The 21,519-nt window shown below is 36.4% G+C and overlaps 1 protein-coding gene and 1 non-coding gene across 2 annotated transcripts; one reads left to right on the top strand and one right to left on the bottom strand.

Annotated features, from left to right (window-relative positions):
- Positions 1–12,334: 12,334 nt before the first annotated feature.
- LOC145151709 (small nucleolar RNA R71) lies at positions 12,335–12,441 on the bottom strand. Its single transcript, XR_013732269.1, has one exon. It is a non-coding gene; the product is annotated as a small nucleolar RNA R71 (small nucleolar RNA).
- A 1,070-nt stretch (positions 12,442–13,511) lies between these two features.
- LOC145120249 (uncharacterized) lies at positions 13,512–14,255 on the top strand. The gene has a single exon (XM_079056068.1). It carries the CDS (start codon positions 13,512–13,514, stop codon positions 14,253–14,255), a length of 744 nt encoding a protein of 247 aa, XP_078912194.1.
- The last annotated feature ends 7,264 nt before the right edge of the window (positions 14,256–21,519 follow it).

Genomic DNA, 21,519 nt, shown 5'->3' with positions numbered 1-21,519 from the left:
ATAATTTTCTAAAAAGGTTAAGTTATATTTGTTTTGCATTAAAGGGTGTTTTGTCATTATAGATTCATTTTATTCCATTGATATGATTCTTTTTCTATTTACCAAAGAAGATGAACCAATCATTTAATATTTACTAGTAATATTCTAAGATCTAAATATCATATTTATCTTTTTTTTAATTTTTTAAAATATCAAATTTAAGCAGATCTTTTTCTTTTAATATATATAATTTTTGATATTTAATAATCATCTTTGGCATTTTAAAATGATTATAATTATATAAAACTAACTTGACCATTTTGCCCCTACCGTATGACTACGTTATGAGGTGTCACATCATCAATAATACCACTTCTCGTTGCCCATACCGTATGCTCTAACACAATGTAACCTATTCACGAAAATAGCTGATTAATCGGACCCACAATCGATGACCCATCTTTGATCAAACTAGCAACTTTGAAGGGATTTCCCCACACACCGGTAAACTTAAAGTATTCATCATATCCTTCCTGTTTGTTTATCTACACCAATCTCTCCTATTCCATCTTCATTCATCAAATCTCGATTCTTCAAAATAGCAAAGGAATCACGACACCAACACATATATTGGAACCATTGCTCCAAGAATCATCCCATGATTCCAATAATTCCTTTCCTTAAATTCGTTGCTGGTTTACTCAGTTTTTTCATCATCAAATCATGAAAAACTTTCCTTGAAAAATTCGGCTTCTATGTTCTCCCTTTCACCAAGCAAGAGAACACTATGATTCAGACTTGCGTTGATGCTTGTTATGAACTACATGGCAACAGTAGACAAAAGGGAAAAAATTATATCTAACTAATCGTACATGTTAAAACACAAAAAAAATCTTGATAGGATTCCCACGATTAGAAAGAAAAAGGGCAATAAGGTCAAGTTTATTATTATTATTTTTTTATAATTATAATGATTTTAAAATACAAAATATGATTATTAAATATTGAAAAAGACGATTCGGACAAATTTGATATTTTGAAATATTAAAAAAATAGTAAATATGATATTTAGATTTTAAACTGGTCAAATACGATATTTTAGTGTTTAACAAGTGCATATACATAATTCTCCATATATTTTAATTCCAACATAGCAACCAAATATGTCAATGGAATGCTAATGATTTGTTCCATTCCATTCAACCAACATACCTTTAGAGTCGGTTAACATTTAAACTGACGAGCCTATTTGTTCGATCAACATTACATGATGTATCTCTCCATTTTTTTTTCCTTTTAAATTTGTTTGATATTATTGTATCAACACCTCCAGTATGTTTATGTAGTATAAATCCTTCCCGATTCAACATATGTTCATCAAATTTTTATATTTATAATCTTGCTACTAAATGTGCTAAATCATGAGTATATTACCCAACTCAAACATATAGTTTTTGGAAAGAATGCAACTTTTCTCTTGTTACGGTCAAAACTACTTTGATATAACCAAAGGCTACTTCAACAAAAAAAAAATATCGAATCTCGAGTTTCCATGTTTGTGTTTCCACATAACTAACTTAAGTCGAGTTATTATTTTTAAAAGAATTTATAAAATTAAAATGTGTTAAAAAGAAAAATAATTATAAAAGAGATTTTATAATCAAAATATGAAATGACATTTAAGGGCAATAATTATTTTCGCGTGTGTTTTATTGTTTGTAAGTTTGACTTGATGGGGTTACACTTATTTAAACGAAGTAATTTATACATTTATATGTGTGAGTGTTTGTCTTTATTAAAACTTATTATTGATAAAAGCACTTAATTCATCAAATTCAATCTCTAGGTGTGTGTTTGTGTTGATTAGTAATGGTCTTAGCCTCTAAGGTCATATGAATCAGTTGCTTGTAATATAACAGTCGGCATGCTATGATCACTCCGTGTGAATTGACATTGTCATGCATTAGGACAATTTGCCCACTTCCAATGTGTACAATCAATGCTACAAAGCACTCTTGGAAAACCATATTTAGCTTGATGTGCGACATACACCTGTTCGACATCACTTTTCTAGTCGGCTTCCGCAAATATATGTCACTTTAAAGCTCTACAACATACTCACAAAAAAAAATGCACATTCTCGACCCGTCATCTCAAACATTTTCAAATACTCATCTGATGCGTCTGTGGCTATACCATACGCCAATTGTCAAAGAGCGGTTGTGCATTTTTGTATTGTAGTAAAACCACGTTTACCTCTAGAATCTCATCTCAATTGAAAAAAGTCATAATTATTTGTCAAATCTCTAGCTATATGCAAGAATAAATTTCTACTAAATACAAAATTGTTCTTCGAATTTCGACAAGTCGTATAAACTATCAATAGCAAAGTAATCACGTACCAAAAGTTCGTTTGTCGTGATACGATCTCGGTTGATCGAAGTTCTACTCCTCTTTTCGACATTTAAACTTTCGGCTCTCAGACGCAACATTTTGTTTGATGTTGCCAACAACATGTGCACAAACAAATCATCATCATCATCATCATCATCTGATGAAGAAGAAGAAATTGAGGACAAAAAATTATTCATGTTTGAAGAATATGTTTTTAGTGTGAAAGAATATGTACAAGTGTTGGTATTTATAGATAAATGGGTTTAGTTTAAATTTTTTATTTTTTTTAGATAGACAAATGCAACAAAAGTATTTTTAACCGTTTGGAAGAAACAAAGTCGATTCGTCGTAATCACCTATAGCTGCGTCCACGTCACAAGACGCTTACGCCCCCAGGGGCGGTGTTCACGCATAAACACCTTCGCCACCTCAGCCTATTAAGCGTAAAAATCATTCCATACTAGAAGGCCTTAGTAATGGTCTTAGCCTATTAGGCCCATCAACAAGATATGGTCTCTAGTCCTCATCCAATGACAGATAGGTTGTAGTCATTCTCCTTCCTTCTCTTTTCCATGATCATATGGATGGTTCTTTCCAACTTAGAGAAACCAACTCCATTTATAAATTATCCGACTTGGTCGTCGAAGTCTGCTCCCAAGGAACATGCCATGAGACAACTCTAACTATCTTCTTGTATGATGATAGCTACAAACCAAATTGGGAACTCATCTACAACTCACAGATCCAAGACATCTTATCTAGACCCAACAACAAAAACTTAATGATCAGTTCTATTACACAACACAAACATTGAGTTTTTAGTAAGACAACTAACTTTTCTCTTGTTACAGTAAAACGACTTTTATAGAATAAAAGGCTACTTCAACAAACATTGAGTTTTCAGAAAGACAACTAACTTTTGTGTTTCCATGTAACTAGTTTAAGTAGAGTTATTATTTTAAAAGAATTTATTAAATTAAAATGTGTTAAAAAGTAAAATAATTATAAAAGAGATTTTATAATCAAAATGATGGAATTACGCTTAAGAGCAATCATTATTTTTGTGTGTGTAAGGGTCGTTTGATAGAATTGAGCGGGTTAGAACTGACTAGGTTAGAAACTGACTGGGTTAGAAGTTCTGACTGGGTTAGAACTGAAACTTGTTGTTTGATTTAACATCTAAATGACTATGCAAAATGACTATATTACCTTCACCCAACATTTTCATAAGAACCATTTTCATTTTCAACCATAAGAAGCATACTTCCATTTTTCTTGTAGTCTAATAAAAAGAAAATACATCAATTCTTCACATTTTCACAAGAACCCAATTCTATACAACACATAACCATATAAAAAACACAAAATCAACATTGAAACACCATTTTTATAATCAAACCAAAATTACAGCCTTTTTCTCAATGTAAAATGAACCAAGTGTCATAGTTGGACACTATATTTCAAGATCATGCCCAATGAAATGCTTGATAAATGACAGTAACAAGAAAATTATAGTTAGCTTTATAAAAAGAATGATATTTACCAATCATTCAATAACTTGAGCAAGCTTTACAAGCCTTGTGATTTTTAAAGAATTGATCTGTGGGATAGTTATTTCATAAACCCACAAAAGGAGTTCAAATCTTTATTTTTGAAAAACCAGATTCCAAGTCTTGCGATTTCTAAAATCCATGGTGGAAAATCAAACCAGGATAGAAATTGATTTCATGAATCAATTTCAAAAACAATTTCATGAATCTAAATAAAAAATGACTTCATTAATCGGGAAGAGGCATGGATCAAATTAAAAAACGATTGAAGGAGATGAATGGATAGAAATCGATTTCATGAATCAATTTCAAAAACGATTTCATGAATCGGGAAGAGGCATGGACTGGGAAAAAGCATGGTGAAGAATTTTACCGGAGATGGAAGAAGTCCCTAATAGGAAGAAACATGGTGAAGAAGGCGCCGTCAATGGCAGAAAGGAGGGAAACTCGACGAAGATAGAAACGGGAGAGGAGAAACGATGGAGGTTGTCATTCACGATTGAGCGTTCATCAGGGCAAAATGGGAAATGTTCGGTCAACCTCATTTTTTCCATAGACCGAGTCAGACAAATACTCAGGACCGAATCATAATATTGGACTGGATCAGACGTGATTAGCCCTTTATCAAACAGGCTAACCGGACCGAATCAGCAAAAAGTGCTGACCGGACCCGATTAGCTGCATATCAAAAAGTTTGACCGGTCACATTTATTTAAAAGAAGGAATTTATCCCATCTGTATGTGTGAGTGTTACTCTTAGTTGAAACTTATATGAAGAAAGCGCTTTATTCTTCAAATTCAATCTCGATTGTATTTGCGGTGATTAGTAATGGTCTTAGGCCTATTATTAGGGTTGTTTGATAGTTATTGATTGACTCAGATGATCGGATCCAAAGTCTGACTAAATCTACATTTTAATTGGGTCAATCCGATCAGGTTTCGGGTTAATCATGTTTTAAAAAATAAAAATTCATCCGTAACCCGACCCTATTAAGAAATGGGTTAGTCGGGTGCGAGTCAATCAGGTTTCGGGTTAATAAGATCGGGTTAATCAGGTTAGTAAGGTTATGTTATACTTAAATGTTACAAATAATATCATACTACAAGATATTAACGTATAGTGAATTTCTTTTTGAATAGATTAATGTAAGGATGAGCAAAGGAACCGGGGAACCGGCCGGAACCGGTACCGGAATCGGAACCCAATGGAACCGTTTGGGCCGGGATCGATACTATAATATTGTCAATTTTTTGGAACCGGGAACCGGTAAGAACCGGTCATTGGAACCGGGAACCGGTAAGAACCGGTCATTGGAACCGGCCCAAAACCGGGAACCGAACCGGACAATCTTTTTTCTACATGTAGTTTAGGTTTTGTAGATAAGTTTAGACTCTAAAAATGCTTGATTTGGTTAAAAATTGAATGAGTTACAAGCCCTGCAAGGAAGCGTGTCAAATCAGATTTTTTTTTATGTTTCAGCAATTAAACGTAATATGACTTTGTTGTTCAAATGTGCATAACTCACTCAATTTAAGTTGTATTGACCTGAATCTTTTTCCAAGTTGTAGTTTAGGTTTCGTAGATAAATTTAGACTCTAAAAACGCTTCATTTGGTTAAAAATTGAATGAGTTACAAGCCCCACAAGAAAGCGTGTCAAATTAGATTTTTTTTATGTTTCAACAATTAAACGTAATATGACTTTGTTGTTCAAATATGCATAACTCACTCAATTTAAGTTGTTTTGACCTGAATCTTTTTCCTACATGCAGTTTAGGTTTTGTAAATAAGTTTAGACTCTAAAAACGTTTCATTTGGTTAAAAATTGATTGAGTTACAACCCCCGCAAGAAAGCGTGTCAAATCAGAATTTTTTTTATTTTGAAGGTCGGTTCCAACATCGAAGACTCGACAAAAACCGGAACCGGAACCGGTAGAACCGGCGGTCCGGTTCGGTTCTTGATTTCTGTCGAAAGGTTATGACTTACATATATATCCCATATTACACGGTATTTTTAACAACAAAGACTTCAATAAAACTAACTTCTATATCATGATGGCAGACCAATTATCCTAAGTATCCCATATTATAGGGTTTGTACTTTGAGTTTGAGACAACATAATTTCACCATTAGGATTTAACTTCAAGTTGTATTAACTTTGTTTGTCTCATGCTTTCAAAAAAAAGTTATAGATTTACTTTATTTCTTAAACAATCTATATATAGTTTTCATGTAAATTAATTATCTTACTTGGTAAATATATATTATGTTAAATACCTTGAAATTGAAATTTTGGACAATTTTTAATAGCAATATTATAAGAAACTAATGTATAATTATCAAACTGAAAATACTATTTGGGTTAATCACGTTGACCCGAACCCGAAAAAAATATATAAAGCAACCCGAAACCGACCGTAAATAAACTTTGGGTTTGTAGGGTAAATCCGAATAACCTGATTTGGACTTTTAGACCCTGTTAAACCGGACCATTTTTATCTTATTTGGGTTCAGGTATTTTTTACACCCCTATCTAAATCTGACTGAAACTATGCTGTTTGATATACGTTTGGCTCGCTGTGCTAAATAATGAAATCATGAAAATGATCATTTTACCGTTTTGTTCTGTTTGCAACACAGCATACATCAGTGCATAACAAAAAAAAAAGGGTGCAAATCTTGATTACACAATACAACAGTTTGAAACATAATTAAATATTTCATCTAAAAAATCGCATGCTTGCTATGAGAAATATAAAATGTCACTACATAAACAAACATTTAAACCCTCTTTTATATAACATATATCGTCTTCATAGCAATCTCAATAAATCATTGGTCAATCATATAACACATCAAATCATATAACACATCAGACATCACGATGCATAAACTAATTTCACAACTCTGGAAGAGGCATTATATATAAAACCCACTGAAACCACACATAACTTTGCATAAACTAAATATTAACTGAACTATTAAGAATAGTTACGACTGAATTCTCAATTATGGATGCTTATATACAGTGGCGGATCCAGAAAGAAAAATTAGGGGTAGCACAAATTCTTTTGGGGTTGAACTACTAGAAAAAAAATTGTTTCCAAAGGAAGTTTCCTTTACAAAATCGTCGCTAAACCGGTGAATTTACACTAATTTTAAAATTATCAGACTTTGTGATGGATTGCTAATGGATTAGTGACGGATTTGTGACGGATTTCCAACGGATTTGTGACGGATTTTCGAAAAAAAAAACACGAAATTTACATTTGACGGGAAAATTGGAGGGGTAGCCCGGGATACCCCGGGCTACATAGTAGCTCCGCCCCTGCCTATATATATATATATATATATATATATATATATATATATATATATATATATATATATATATATATATAGGGAGAGGTTATATTGAGAACACGATAAGGTTGAGAACGCGAGAGTGATTGTGGATCAATCGTTTGTTAAGGGCATAATAGACAATTTACAATATAATTTAATATGAATACGTCATATGTAATTAATGGATGTCAATGTAACCTTCGGTTTCCAAAATTATAGAAAGGAATAAAAAAATAAAGATTCTATTTTTAATTAACGAAAAATTAAAAAATTATTATTTAACATTATAATTAATTTTTTTTTCTTTTACTTCTATCAACCAAATATTAAAGATATTGAAATAAATATATTTTCTTTGGATTCTTATTGAATATTTAAAACATAATTAAATGTTTTTTTTTTCTTTTTCATTAATATAAGATGAAAAAAATAATCATCAATTTTTCTTTCAAAATTAAAAATTAAAAAATTTCTAGTATCTGATTCATTCGGTTTTAATTCGTGAATGAATAAGAGGCAAACTATTAATCATACTTGAATATACCAAAAACTATTAATCATACATGTATATACCAACGAACGGATAAAAAACAAACTATTAATCATACATGAATAAAATATAATATTTAAATAAAAATCAAATACAACTATAATCATAAATGAATAAAATATGTTGTATAGATAATTAAAATATACCTATAATCATAAACGAATAACACAAAACAAAAAAGAAATTGCAATGTATACTTTATGTATTTTTCATTAATCTTAAATGAATAAGACACAAAAATAGTTGCAATATAGAAATTGTGTTGTGGCTTATCCAATGAAACTGATATTTTGATTTTTCTTTGTTGTCTCTGATTCTTGTAGTCTTGTGGTTTGTATATTGCAACTTTCAATTTGCTACACATAATGAATTTTTGTCTTTCATTCAATTACCTAAAAAAAGAAAACAAAAAAAAGTTAATTAGAAACAAGAACCCCCACCTTGTAATTTAACAACCTTTAGCTCCAACTCAATATCCCACCAATCACATAATCAAGGACCATGTGCATCATTTTCACAGGACTTTCAATTTATGGGTGCAACTTGCTCAAATATATTATTCTAGAACTTTTATTCATTAATGGATAAAGCTACAATCATAAATGAATATTAAGGTGGTGCCCCCGAAAAGAAAGTATGGATTCGAGGTCACCTTTTGGCATCTTTTAGCACTTACCAACATGCGAGTTATAGTGAAATCATTTATAAATTTAGGATACATGTATGGATATGGAGACTGTAAATGTGTAATTCCACGACACCTGCATACTAAAAGCCATTATAAAAAACATCGACCTGTAAGATGAAAAAGAAGAAATGAACCAAAAAGACATCATTTCACTTAGCAAAATTGGGTGTACAAATCAGATTTCAAAGCTAGTAATCTTGCCTAGTCTACAGGTCAAACCAAAATGAGGGAAACAATTCAAGTTAAAAGATCAACAAGAACCCAAAATTGAACAAACAAAAGAATTATAAATAAGTAAACATTCTAAAACTTAGCAAATTTCCTATCAACCTGAGAAATTTGCAAATCTACGCACTTCCAATATAGGATTATGATATAGTAATAAGCCATATTATGCGGATTAAACAACAAAAGAGGAATACATTGGAGCATACCCGATCAGTGAAAGTGAGACCAACTTTAACCCATAAACTATGAAATCATATGAAGAAATACCGAAAATCATTAAGAATTCATCCTACTGACACAAAAAGAGAAACACGATAAGGAAGAAACTGAAAAATAGGAACGATCATCTCAAACAATACATCGGCATGTGAAACAACTTGTGGAGTTACCGTGATTAACAAAGAGGACAATAAACTTACAATTCCATTGACGATGATTGAGAATTCACGATGAATCGACTTTGGAAAAAGATCCGTGATAAGAATTTGATCGATTCAAATAGGATAGGATCGATGTTGGCGACATGTTAGTGAAGTGAAGATGCTCTGGTAGTTGTTGCTATGGAGAGGCGATAGTACATCGGAGTCTAGAGAGAGAATTGGGTGTCAAATGCTAAATACAACTATACAAGTGTGAGATCCGAAGGTACATATGTGTGGAGGCAGACCTGGTAGCCATGGTCGATTGCAACCAAACCCTAAGCGAGGTGTCAGCTACTTTTTTATTGGAAAATGAAGATCCAATGAAGCATAACAGGGGAGGAAAATGAAGATCAGGTTGTAAATGGATTAGACAATCTTAATATGAAGTATAAACAGGGGAGTAGAAGTTGGGATAGATAAAGGCAGGTTGTGATGAAGATGATGGATTTTGTGCCAAGAACAAGGGTCGTTCCCAAACACGCAGAACCAACATTCAGATATTAAGCCCAATTTCATGAAATTAGATTTACGTTATTTTCTTATTTACACTTACCTAAATTAAACCATTTGAATTTACCTCAGTACCCTTTGCTGTATTTTTTTATTTACATTTTAAGATTTTCAGTTTTGATATTTACAAAAATGGCCCTTACATGTTATAGCCCTAGATCTAAGTAATTAGATGGTCGAGATTTGTTCTCACGTTCTCAACCTTGCGTGTGTTCTCGATATAACCTACCTCTCTCTCTCTCTCTCTCTCTATATATATATATATATATATATATATATATATATATATATATATATATATATATATATTGATATTTGCATATTTAGCCATATATTTAGTATAGATTTTTATCAATTATTAGCTAATTATTTGCATATTATGGACAAAAGGTACTTAATATTGTTCAAATTATATTTTCAGTCCAAAAAAGAAGCTCGAAAGCAAAAGGAAGCAGGAGACATGAACGAAAGCTCGGGAACGAAAGAAAGAAGAAAAAGGCTTAATTCTGAAGCTACTCGGCGAGTAGGGTCGTCTACTCGACGAGTAGACACGAAGGTTCGCGAAGAAATACGAGAAGTCCTTCCCGCATACGGATTCAACAAAGGGACTCGTCGAGTCACTTATCTACTCAACGAGTAGCCCCTGTTTTGAGAAAACTATAAATAGACTTCACAAACCCGAATTGAGGACTCTCTGGATTTTTGGTGGAAACACTTGGCGATCAAGGAAGCCCTTGGAGCTCTGGAAAACGTTGAAGAACCCTAATCCTTCATTCTTAAGAGATTAAGGCACTTTAGGTTTAATTTTCCACTTTATCTTTGAGTAGAATTATGTTAGGTTTATTTGAATTCGTTTTTAAGCTTTCATACACTAAAATCATGAACTAATTTCGTTAGTTTCTGTTTGGGGAAGACAATTTTGCTCCTATGGTTTAATTTACTCTTTTGATTAATTGTTAGTTGGTGATATTGTTAAATTAAGCTTGTTAAAGACCCTTATGCATTAACCATAACTATTTTCTGTTAATTGCTAAGTGATTAAGTTGCATGAACATCTCTTAATTGCTTATCTCATATAATTTATATGAACACAATACTATATGCCTAGGAATAATGAACATGAAACTAGGATTACTTAGAGAATGGGTAAATTAATGTGTGAGCTTGTGTGATACACCATCAACAAGAGGTTAATTGAATCACCAAATTTAATTAGCTAGCTACAAGTCTTATTTAACCCGAATAATTAACCTAGGAAATCTATTAGTTTAATCAACTGACCATTGCTTGAATTGGTATGTTTTCTAAGGATTAGTAATAGTGAATGCGAATCTAATCACCAGAATCGGTAACCAATAACAATTAATCTATTATATTATCATAAAAATTAACCATAGGAGTAAATAAGTTGAACCTAAACAGAAACCCTTTTTGATCATTGAATTTAGTTTGTTTTTACGTGTTTTCAGCTTTTAGTTGAGTAGTTAAGTTTCAGTTAAGTTTCTAGTCTTGCAAAACTAGAGAAACCCCTATTTTCTATTACTTGTTTTAGTTAATTCTAGTTTTTAGTTTTAATTTTCCGTTCCCTGAGTTCGATACCCTACTTATTTAGCTACACCACAATTGATAGGTCAACTGCCTTTGTGTGTCAATTTTATAATTAAAAGTAGGATTAAAACTAGTTGAGTTTACACACATCAAGTTTTTGGCGCCGTTGCCGGGGAACGGTTCAAAAATTAGCACTAATTTCTAGTTTTATCGATCCTTTGTGTGAGATTTATCTTGCACAAAGTTATTTTTAGGTAATTTAGTTATTAGGATTAGTTTTCATAGTTTTCTGTTTTAGAAATTTAATTAGAATTTTTTCTGTTTCTGCCTTGAACTCGCCGAGTGCAGTCGACGCTACTCGGCGAGCCCAATACTGTTTCACAGTTTTTATTTTTATTTTCTTTTTGTTCTTTTTACGCGTTTTTCTTACTTTGGTTGCAGTTGTTACATGACCCGAGGATCCAATACGTCTTTGGTTCCTCCACTTGAAGACCCGGAGTCCGCTCTAAAGAAGAACAAAGGAAAAGCCGTTGGAGAATCCACTTCTTCAAAGAACTCACCTTTGAAGAATCTCAAATCCGTTTTTAGCAAGAAAAAGAGCAGCAAATCAGGAGCATCCAGCACCTCTTCCTTGGCAAACGAAGACCCAATCAAGGAAGACATCGTGAACGAGTCCGAAAGAGAAGAAAGCGAATTTGAAGAAGGTAGCGATCTAGAAGGTGACTTTGACAACACCATGGCAAACATCGATGAAGTTCCCATGGGCGAATGGAAGAAGAGGATACGGGATAATTCCGGCCCGGGACTTGTGCAACCCGCAATTCCCGCGACTGCCACTTTTGAGCTTAAGGGTCACATACTTGCTCAACTCAAGGAGATCCCCTTCTACGGAAAAGACCACGAAGATGCCTATAAACACTTGGATGAAGTCAATGATGTAGCTGATTATTTTAATGTTCCAAATATGCCTCGCAAAACCCAGCTGCTTCGTATGCTTCCAGTTACATTCAAAGGTGCTGCAAAGGATTGGCTCAAGTCACTCCCTCCCGGATCCATCACTACATGGGCTAAGATGAAAGAAGAATTTATTGACTAGTTTTGCCCACCTTCGAAAATAGCCAAGTTGAAGAAAGCTATTGCCAACTTTGAACAACAAGCTGGAGAGTCCCTTTATGAGGTATGGGAGAGATACAAAAGTCTACTAAGGAATTGCCCACATCATGATCTTAATAGCCAACAAGAAGTCTCCATTTTCTATGATGGAGTCAATGTAACAACTAGGCAGCTCCTTGACTCGCAAGGACCCCTCACAAAGAAGGCACCCCCGGTGATCAAAGAACTAATTGAAGAATTCTCTAAGCACTCTAGAGAATACCATAACCCAAGGAATGACTTGACTCGAGGGGCGGTGAATTCCATTACCGATGACATGGCAGCAATGATGGCAAAGTTGGAAAGCATGGACCGAAGAATGACTAAGATGGACCAATCCATCCATGCTATTAGGGTAGGATGTGAAAACTGTAGAGGGCCTCACCTTACAAAAGATTGTGATCTTGATGAGAATGGGAACCGGAAGGTACAAGTGTGCTATTCAAGTGGTGATAGGCTTGATGATAATTGGTGAAAACCAAGGAAAGAATGGCTACCATATGAAGAGTACAAAAAGACAAGGGAAGAAAAGTATAAGGAAAAAGATAGAGGCTTCTACCAAAAGGAGGAACCGGTACATGAAAAGAAATCAGATTTGGAAGACATGCTTACAAGATTCGTAGCCGCATCCGAGAAACGACACAATGATACTGATGCTACACTTAAAGATCAACAAAATATGATGAGAGAACACCAACTTATGATGAAAGATCAACAAGCTTTGATTAGGAATCAGCAAGCATCTATACTCAACATAGAAAAGCAGCTGGGGCAACTTGCACAACAAGTAAATGAGAGAAGACCGGGTGGACTTCCGAGCAATACCGAAAGTAACCCGACAGGTGCACATATAAACATTGTCACAACTAGGAGTGGGAAGATTATAACCCCTCTGACTCCTATTTAGCATGAAGATCCTACACTGATACAAGAGGATAAAGAAGAACATGCAGAAACACAGATTCCCGACTCGACTCGCCGAGTCGACGGTACGGACTCGACGAGTCCACCAGCTGAACAGAAAATCCAGCCTCCGATCAAGCCATATCAGCCTCCACTTCCCTTTCCGGCTCGAGCCAGACAAGAAAAAAACTGAAGTAGACTACCAGAAGTTTCTGGAACACATAAAGGCTTTTCAGATCAATATGCCATTCATAGAAGCGGTTGCACAAATGCCAAAATATGAAAAATTCCTCAAAGAGCTGCTAACCAATAGGAAAAAGATGGAAGAAGTAAAGAAGGTGGTCCTGAATGAAAACTGTTCAGCTGCTATGCTGAACAAACTTCCTAAGAAGAAAGGTGATCCAGGAAGCTTAACATTGCCCTGCCAATTTGGAAACTTAGCTACCATTTATGCATTGGCTGATTCAGGGGCAAGTGTAAATCTCATGCCTTACTCGTTTTTCAAAAAGTTAGATCTTCCAGAGCCAAGGCCCATTCGTATGGCAATTCATCTAGCAAATAAGATGGTTACATTCCCTAGGGGAATATGTGAAGATCTCTTGGTGAAAGTGGACAAGTTCGTATTCCCCGCGGACTTTATAGTTTTAGACATGGAAGCGGATCCCCAAGTCCCGATCATACTCGGAAGACCTTTTCTTAATACGGCAAGTGCTATCGTCGACATGCGAGATTCTAAACTTACCCTTCGGGTAGGAGATGAATCAGTCACATTTGGAGTTGATCAAGCCATGAAGCATGCAAGGAGTAGTGACGACACGACATTTTCAATTGACATGTTGGAAGAATTATTGGAAGATTGGAATGAAGATGAGCCAAACAAGTCCACCGTCACATTTGAAGAAGAGTTTGATGCTGAAAGGGACCTGCTGGAATTAGAAAGACTGCTCGAGGAAGCTGATTATAACGATCTGATCAGAAGTGCATAAAGCTCGACTCGCCGAGTAGCCTCGAATGACTCGACGAGTCCATTCAAAGAACCCCGAACAGTCGTGAATATTACACCGGACTCGACGAGTCCCCTTACTGGACTCGACATGTTCAGCATTCAGAACACAAAAACTGAGCTCAAGGCACTACCAGATCACTTGGAGTACGCATTTCTTGAAGATGGCCAACAAAAACCTGTAATTATAGCTGCTGATTTGGCCGCACATGAGAAGGAGAGCCTTGTGGGTGTACTAAAGAAGAGGCAAGGTGCTATAGCATGGAAGATAACCGACATAAAGGGAATTAGTCCGGCCTATTGTTCCCACAAAATCAACTTAGAAGATTGATCAAAAGCTGTAGTACAACGCCAAAGAAGACTCAACCCGAACATGCAAGAAGTTGTGAAAAAGGAGGTGGTGAAACTATTAGATGCCGAAATCATTTATTCGATCTCCGATAGCCCATGGGTGAGTCCGGTCCAAGTGGTTCCAAAGAAGGGAGGCATGAAGGTAGTGGCTAATGAAAATAACGAATTAATTCCAACAAGGACGGTAACCGGTTGGTGTGTTTGCATCGACTATAGAAAGCTAAATGAAGCCACATGCAAGGATCACTTTCCATTGCCATTCATCGACCAAATGCTCGAGAGGCTTTCCGGTCATCTATATTATTGTTTTCTCGATGGGTTTTCGGGGTACTTCCAAATTCCAATCGACCCACAAGACCAAGAGAAGACCACTTTTACATGCCCGAGTGGAACATTTGCATATAGACGCATGCCTTTTGGGTTATGCAATGCACCAGCTACTTTCCAAAGGTGCATGATGGCTATCTTTCATGATATGATCGAAAATTTTATGGAGGTTTTTATGGATGACTTCTCGGTTTTCGGGTCCTCTTTTGAAGATTGCTTGTCCAACTTGGATCTAATGCTAGCAAGATGTGAGAAAACCAACCTTGTTCTCAATTGGGAGAAGTGTCATTTTATGGTGAAGGAAGGAATTGTGTTGGGTCACAAGATCTCTAAGAAGGGGATAGAGGTGGATAGAGCAAAGGTTGATATGATAGCCAATTTACCACCTCCAACAAATGTCAAGGGGGGTAAGAAGCTTTCTAGGCCATGCGGGATTTTATCGCCGATTTATTAAAGATTTTTCAAGGATTGCTAGGCCCTTGACTCAATTACTCTTGAAGGACGCCCCATTTGATTTTTCCAAGGAGTGTCATGAGGCATTTCATTTGCTAAAGGAAAAATTAACCACTAATCCTATCATGATAGCACCAAATTGGAATTTTCCTTTCGAGCTAATGTGTGATGCTAGTGATTATGCTGTGGGTGCTGTTTTAGGGCAAAGGGTTGATAAACATTTTCAACCAATCTACTACGCAAGCAAGACATTGAATCCTACCCAAGAGAACTACACTACTACCGAGAAGGAGCTGTTAGCAGTGGTATACGCTTTTGACAAGTTCCGGCCATACTTAGTCTTATCCAAGACAATCGTTTTTACCGATCACTCTGCGTTGAAGTATCTATTTGCCAAGCAAGATGCGAAGCCCAGATTGATACGTTGGGTCCTACTTCTACAAGAGTTTGATATCGAAATACGCGATAAAAAGGGGATGGAGAACGTAGCTGCCGATCACTTATCAAGACTAGAGAACCCACTTTTGGAGAAGTTAGAAGAAGATAAAATTGGGGATGATTTTCCCGATGAGTATATCTTGGTAGTAGCGGGAGAAGTGCCATGGTTTGCGGATATAGCAAATTATTTAGCAACCAATTACATCCCAAAAGATTTGACTCGTCAACAAAAGAAGAAATTCTTTTCGGAAATTAAATACTACTTTTGGGACGAGCCATACCTTTTCCCAAGCTGCGCGTACGGCATGATAAGAAGATGTGTATTCGGGAAGGAAAGTCAAGAAATTTTGGCACACTGCCATAGTGGACCCGCCGGAGGACATCATGGAGCACATTACACTGCGAAGAAGATTTTTGATATTGGATTCTATTGGCCTACAGTTTTTAAGGATGCTGCTCAATATGTCAAGGAATGTGACTCATGCCAAAGAGCGGGGAATATATCATCCCGAAATGAAATGCCCCAACATAGCATCCAAGTGTGTGAAATATTTGATGTGTGGGGGATTGACTTCATGGGACTCTTTCCCATGTCTAAAGGAAATAAATATATCTTGGTGGCGGTTGATTACGTGTCTAAGTGGGCGGAGGCACAAGCATTACCCACTAATGATGCTCGGGTGGTGGTACGATTTTTAAAGAAATTATTCTCAAGATTTGGAGTTCCTAAAGCTCTCATTAGTGACCGGGGCACTCATTTTGCAAATGATCAATTGACCAAAGTATTAAAAAGATATGGGGTGCAACATAGGTTCTCAACATCATATCATCCACAAACAAGTGGCCAAACCGAAGTAACAAATAGGGCGTTAAAAAGAATTTTAGAGAGATCGGTTGGAGGTAATCGGAAGGAATGGTCGGAAAAATTAGATGATGCACTTTGGGCTTTCCGAACGGCTTTTAAGACACCTATTGGTACTACACCATATAGGCTAGTCTATGGAAAAAATTGTCACTTACCGGTTGAAATAGAGCACAAGGCTTATTGGGCATTAAAGGTGTGCAATTTTGATTTGGCTGAACTTAGAACTAACCGGTTAATGCAAATGAATGCCTTGGAAGAGCTTAGGAATGAAGCTTACACTAGTTCCTTAATTTACAAAGAAAAGACCAAGAGTTGGCATGATAGAAGATTGAAAGGTAATAAAGACTTTAAAGAGGGACAAAAGGTGTTACTCTTCAATTCAAGGCTCAAACTATTTCCGGGCAAGCTTAAGACACGATGGGATGGTCCATTTATAGTAAAGAAAATCTTTCCACATGGAGCTATTGAGATAATATCAAGAGATGGAACTCCTTTCAAGGTCAATGGTCATAGGGTGAAAAGATATGAAGAAGGAATTACGAGGAATGAAGAACTTGAAGAAGGGCTGCTGATGGAAGGGATTACAGAAACGTAAGCGGGAAGGAGTCCAGCTAATGACTCCTTAAAAAGAAGCGCTTCCGGGAGGCAACCCGCGTTTAGAGTTTGCTTTCTTCTCTTTTTCGTCTTTTTTTATTTTCATTTTGCTTTGGATTTGTTTTTATCAATCTTCTTCTGTGTTTAAAATGATTGCTTGAGGGCAAGCAATGCTCAAGTGTGGGGTGGCATACATTTTATTTTGCAAACTCAAATTTTTCATAGAATGAAAAACTCGACGAGTCTCTATGTCTACTCGGCGAGTCCATTTCAAAAATCCCGAAAAATCACTGACTCAGGCATTTACTCGCCGAGTAGGTCCGCCTACTCGACGAGTCCATATATTACCCGAAAAAAAAATTATTTTACATTCTGTAAAAGAGGGGTTTTTACCCTAATTTGCAAACACTTTCAGCCATTCATACGAGCCGCCACCCGCATACTCGACGTGCACTCTCTCAAGCCTTCATCTTGAATCTTCTCTTCTTTTGCGAATTCAACCAACAAGGTAACAACTTTAGTTCTTAATCCTTTACAAGTTTCGATCTTTGGTGAAATATCACCCTTAATTTCTGGAAAATCCCGATTTTGGGAAGACTTGGATTTTAGGGTTTTGATTTTTGACAAATTAGGACGTTTTAGACGTAATTTTTTACAATCATATGCTCCTGGAACATTCCGAAGCAAACCCCTGCAATAATTTATGGATTCGGCTGGTTAATTTCATCAGAACAGATTTGGACTCCCGCAGTTCGTCCTACTCGCCGAGCAGTTCGTGGACTCGACGACTCCATGCTGCTGATGCCCAATATTTTGCCATTTTTAATATTTTCGATATTTTGCTTGTGGTTTTCTTGTTCCTTTGTTGTGCATGAACCATGTCTAGGAGAGGTCAAAGCTCACGAGGAGGCGGTTATGGGGACATCCCATGGTTGACTTTTCCAAGCATCACCAACAAGTCTTCACTCACACGTACAAAAATCAAGCTAGAGGCTTTGAAGCGAAAGGAAATATATGTTCCTAATGAGTTGGATTGGTCATGGATAGGGCAAGCTGGGTTGGAAGAAGCGCTAAACCATTACTTGGTCAAGTCTTGTGAAGTTAATGGGGTACAAATAATTTGTGACGGGTGGAGTCGGTTGTTCAAGCTTCAAGAACCCGTGTATCAAGAGCTTTGCTGGGAGTTCTTTGCCACCATCTCTTTCCGGGGTGGTGATGACTACTATAATCCAAATATTATTTCATTCTGCCTTGGAGGAGGTTTCGCCAGTGCAGCATTGCAGAGCTGGCATGGAGGCTTGGTATTTATGATCAGAATGAGATCATGTCCGAGGCTTTTGAGTCATTTTTGGAGCAGCGCCACAAAGACCTGCCCGAGGATGTGGTTGCCTCTACTTGGTGGACCACCATTGCCAACCGGGTTTACATTCCTTCATCCGCCCAAGTGGGGAGCATCCATTCCCCGATTCATCGCTTAATACATCGTCTGATCGCGAGCTCTATAAACATGCGAAATGATGACGATAAAGTCCCCACTCTCGACATCTTTTACATGTGGAGTATTATCACTCCTAATGTATTTTTCAATTTGCCATATTGCATGGCAAAATACTTGGCAGAGGGGGCAGTGAAAGAGCGGGTGACTTCAAAAATCAATGGTGGCATGTTTGTTACAAGGCTCGCGAGAACTTATGGTATTTTGGACCGACAAGAGGCACGGGCATTGACTATGATTCCTAGTCCTCCCTTCAGCACAACATTATTTAGGAGGGCTAGGATCATTGAGGATTATGGAGGGGGGCATGTTAGTATTCCAAATGATGATGAACCGTTAGTGCCGGAAGAACCAGGAAGGAGGGTAAGGCAAAGGAGAGAGCGGGTGCCACAAGACCCACCGGTTATTCCGGTGGATGAGGAGCTTCCTATGGATTGGTATAATGTTGAGCTGCGAAGATACCAAGATGACCTCGGGCGGGGCGTGAACTATGTCAATGAGTCATTTGCTTATTTATTTGAGCATATGCATTTTGCGCCAAGGCCCGGATTCCCGTATGTGTCCAGTTGGGATGAAAGGGTGCAAGAGAGAAGAAACCAAGCGGGCGGAAGTGGAGCCGGAGGAGATGAAGACGAGGAAGAGGATTGATGCTTTATTTTATTGTGTTTTTGATGTTTAAGACTATTTACTTTTCTTTGTTTTGGGTGTTGAACTTGTAGGATGTTTAAGTAGGAATTTGTTTTCTTTTATCACTTGTGGTTGTTTTCTTTTCAGATTGAAGGATTGGATGCATGCAAGAGTCTCAATTATCAAGGTTAGAGTGAGGATCGGGTCCAGATGAGAATGTGCATGAGTTTAGGGTCGATTCCGTTCTCAAGGAGGGTCTTAGAGTGTTATTTGTTGAAGAAAAATGAAGAAAACACACTGAGTTATCATACCCATCCATATCAGAAACGGAACCCAAAAGCAGAATATATATATTTCTCACTCAGCGATGGACTCGCCGAGTGCACATTATCTACTCGACGAGTCCGAGTTCAATTCCACGATTTTTCTACTTGATACGTTGCTGCTCGTCGAGTTTCCATATAGACTCGACGAGTTTATCACTTTTCGTTCTCAAGGCTTATATTCTGCTCATATTCACTACGAGTCTCGCTCATATTCCTTAGAGTTTGATTCCTGAAGATTTCCGAGTATCTTTCTTGCATTTTTGGAGCTTTCCCACACAAGATATGACCCCAAGGCATGGATGAGCTGTTCCCATGTCTAAAGTCAGTTGAAGATGGAGCTAAATTGAAGAATATCAACCTCGCGACTACTATCCCAGGGGAGTTTGTTCCAATTCCTTCTTTATTTTATTGTTCTTTATCATGCATAATATGCAATGGGGACATTGCATAAATTAAGTGTGGGGTAGGGGGTTGGTTATATTAGTTAAATTAGTAAGATTAGAATCCTAATTCTAGGTATAATTTTAAAATTGCTAGGGGTTAATTTAGAAAGTTTTGGTAAAAACAATTAGGATTCCATGCTAGTGTTATGTTTGATGATTCTATGAAGACCCAAATGTTTAGTTGAGCCAATATACGTTATAGTGCATTTGTGGCCTCCCTTATTCTAGTGAAATCATGGGACAAAAACACAACCTCGCTTAGTTTGAGGGATGCAATATGTTTAGCATCGTGTACCAGAAATGTATCCAGGAAAATTTTTATCTTTAATCAATAAAGGTTGAAGTTGAGCGCCCTTGCTTAAGCATGTAGGAATTGAGTGAAATAAAAGTGAGATACATGTAAAAAAAAGAGAGAATTACAAGAAAAGTTGTAAGAATTTTGGAGCAGTTAAAGTGAAGATCAAAAGATCAAAGTTCTAAAGAAATTCAAAAAGTTGAAGATACCAAAAATCAAAAAGGTGGCAAATTTGAAGAATTCAAAGAAATCAAAGTTCAAATTATCAAGAAAGTGAAGAATTCCAAAAAGCTCCATAGTGGTATCGAAGAATTGTAATTTTTAGATTATGTATGTTTGGGTTGCTCAACCAAAAACACCTTGAGACTAGGAGGTTTTCTGCGGAAGGATTCGGAGGGATGCATAAAATGAGCATTGTTCAAAAGAAGTGGATGAGTGTTTATGAGGATTGTGAGTATTTAGGATGAGGGGGTTCGTTTAGGAAAAATTTAGACACAAATGCATGCGTTGCGGTCTTGGCATAATGGTTGGGTTTGATTGGGATTGTCTTATGTGGTATTAGTGTGCTAAGATTCAGTTTTGCTTGAGGGCAAGCAAAAGTCAAGTGTGGGGTATTTTGATATTTGCATATTTAGCCATATATTTAGTATAGATTTTTATCAATTATTAGCTAATTATTTGCATATTATGGACAAAAGGTACTTAATATTGTTCAAATTATATTTTCAGTCCAAAAAAGAAGCTCGGAAGCAAAAGGAAGCAGGAGACATGAACGAAAGCTCGGGAACGAAAGAAAGAAGAAAAAGGCTTAATTCTGAAGCTACTCGGCGAGTAGGGTCGTCTACTCGACGAGTAGACACGAAGGTTCGCGAAGAAATACGAGAAGTCCTTGCCGCATACGGATTCAACAAAGGGACTCGTCGAGTCAGTTATCTACTCGACGAGTAGCCCCTGTTTTGAGAAAACTATAAATAGACTTCACAAACCCGAATTGAGGACTCTCTGGATTTTTGGTGGAAACACTTGGAGATCA

The sequence above is a fragment of the Lactuca virosa genome, chromosome 1 (assembly GCF_052849685.1).
Source record: "Lactuca virosa cultivar CGN04683 chromosome 1, Lactuca_virosa_CGN04683_v6, whole genome shotgun sequence".
NCBI classification, from domain to species: domain Eukaryota; kingdom Viridiplantae; phylum Streptophyta; class Magnoliopsida; order Asterales; family Asteraceae; genus Lactuca; species Lactuca virosa.
The sequence above is the reverse complement of the archived record's forward strand: the minus strand, read 5'-3'. Positions and strand labels throughout refer to the sequence as shown.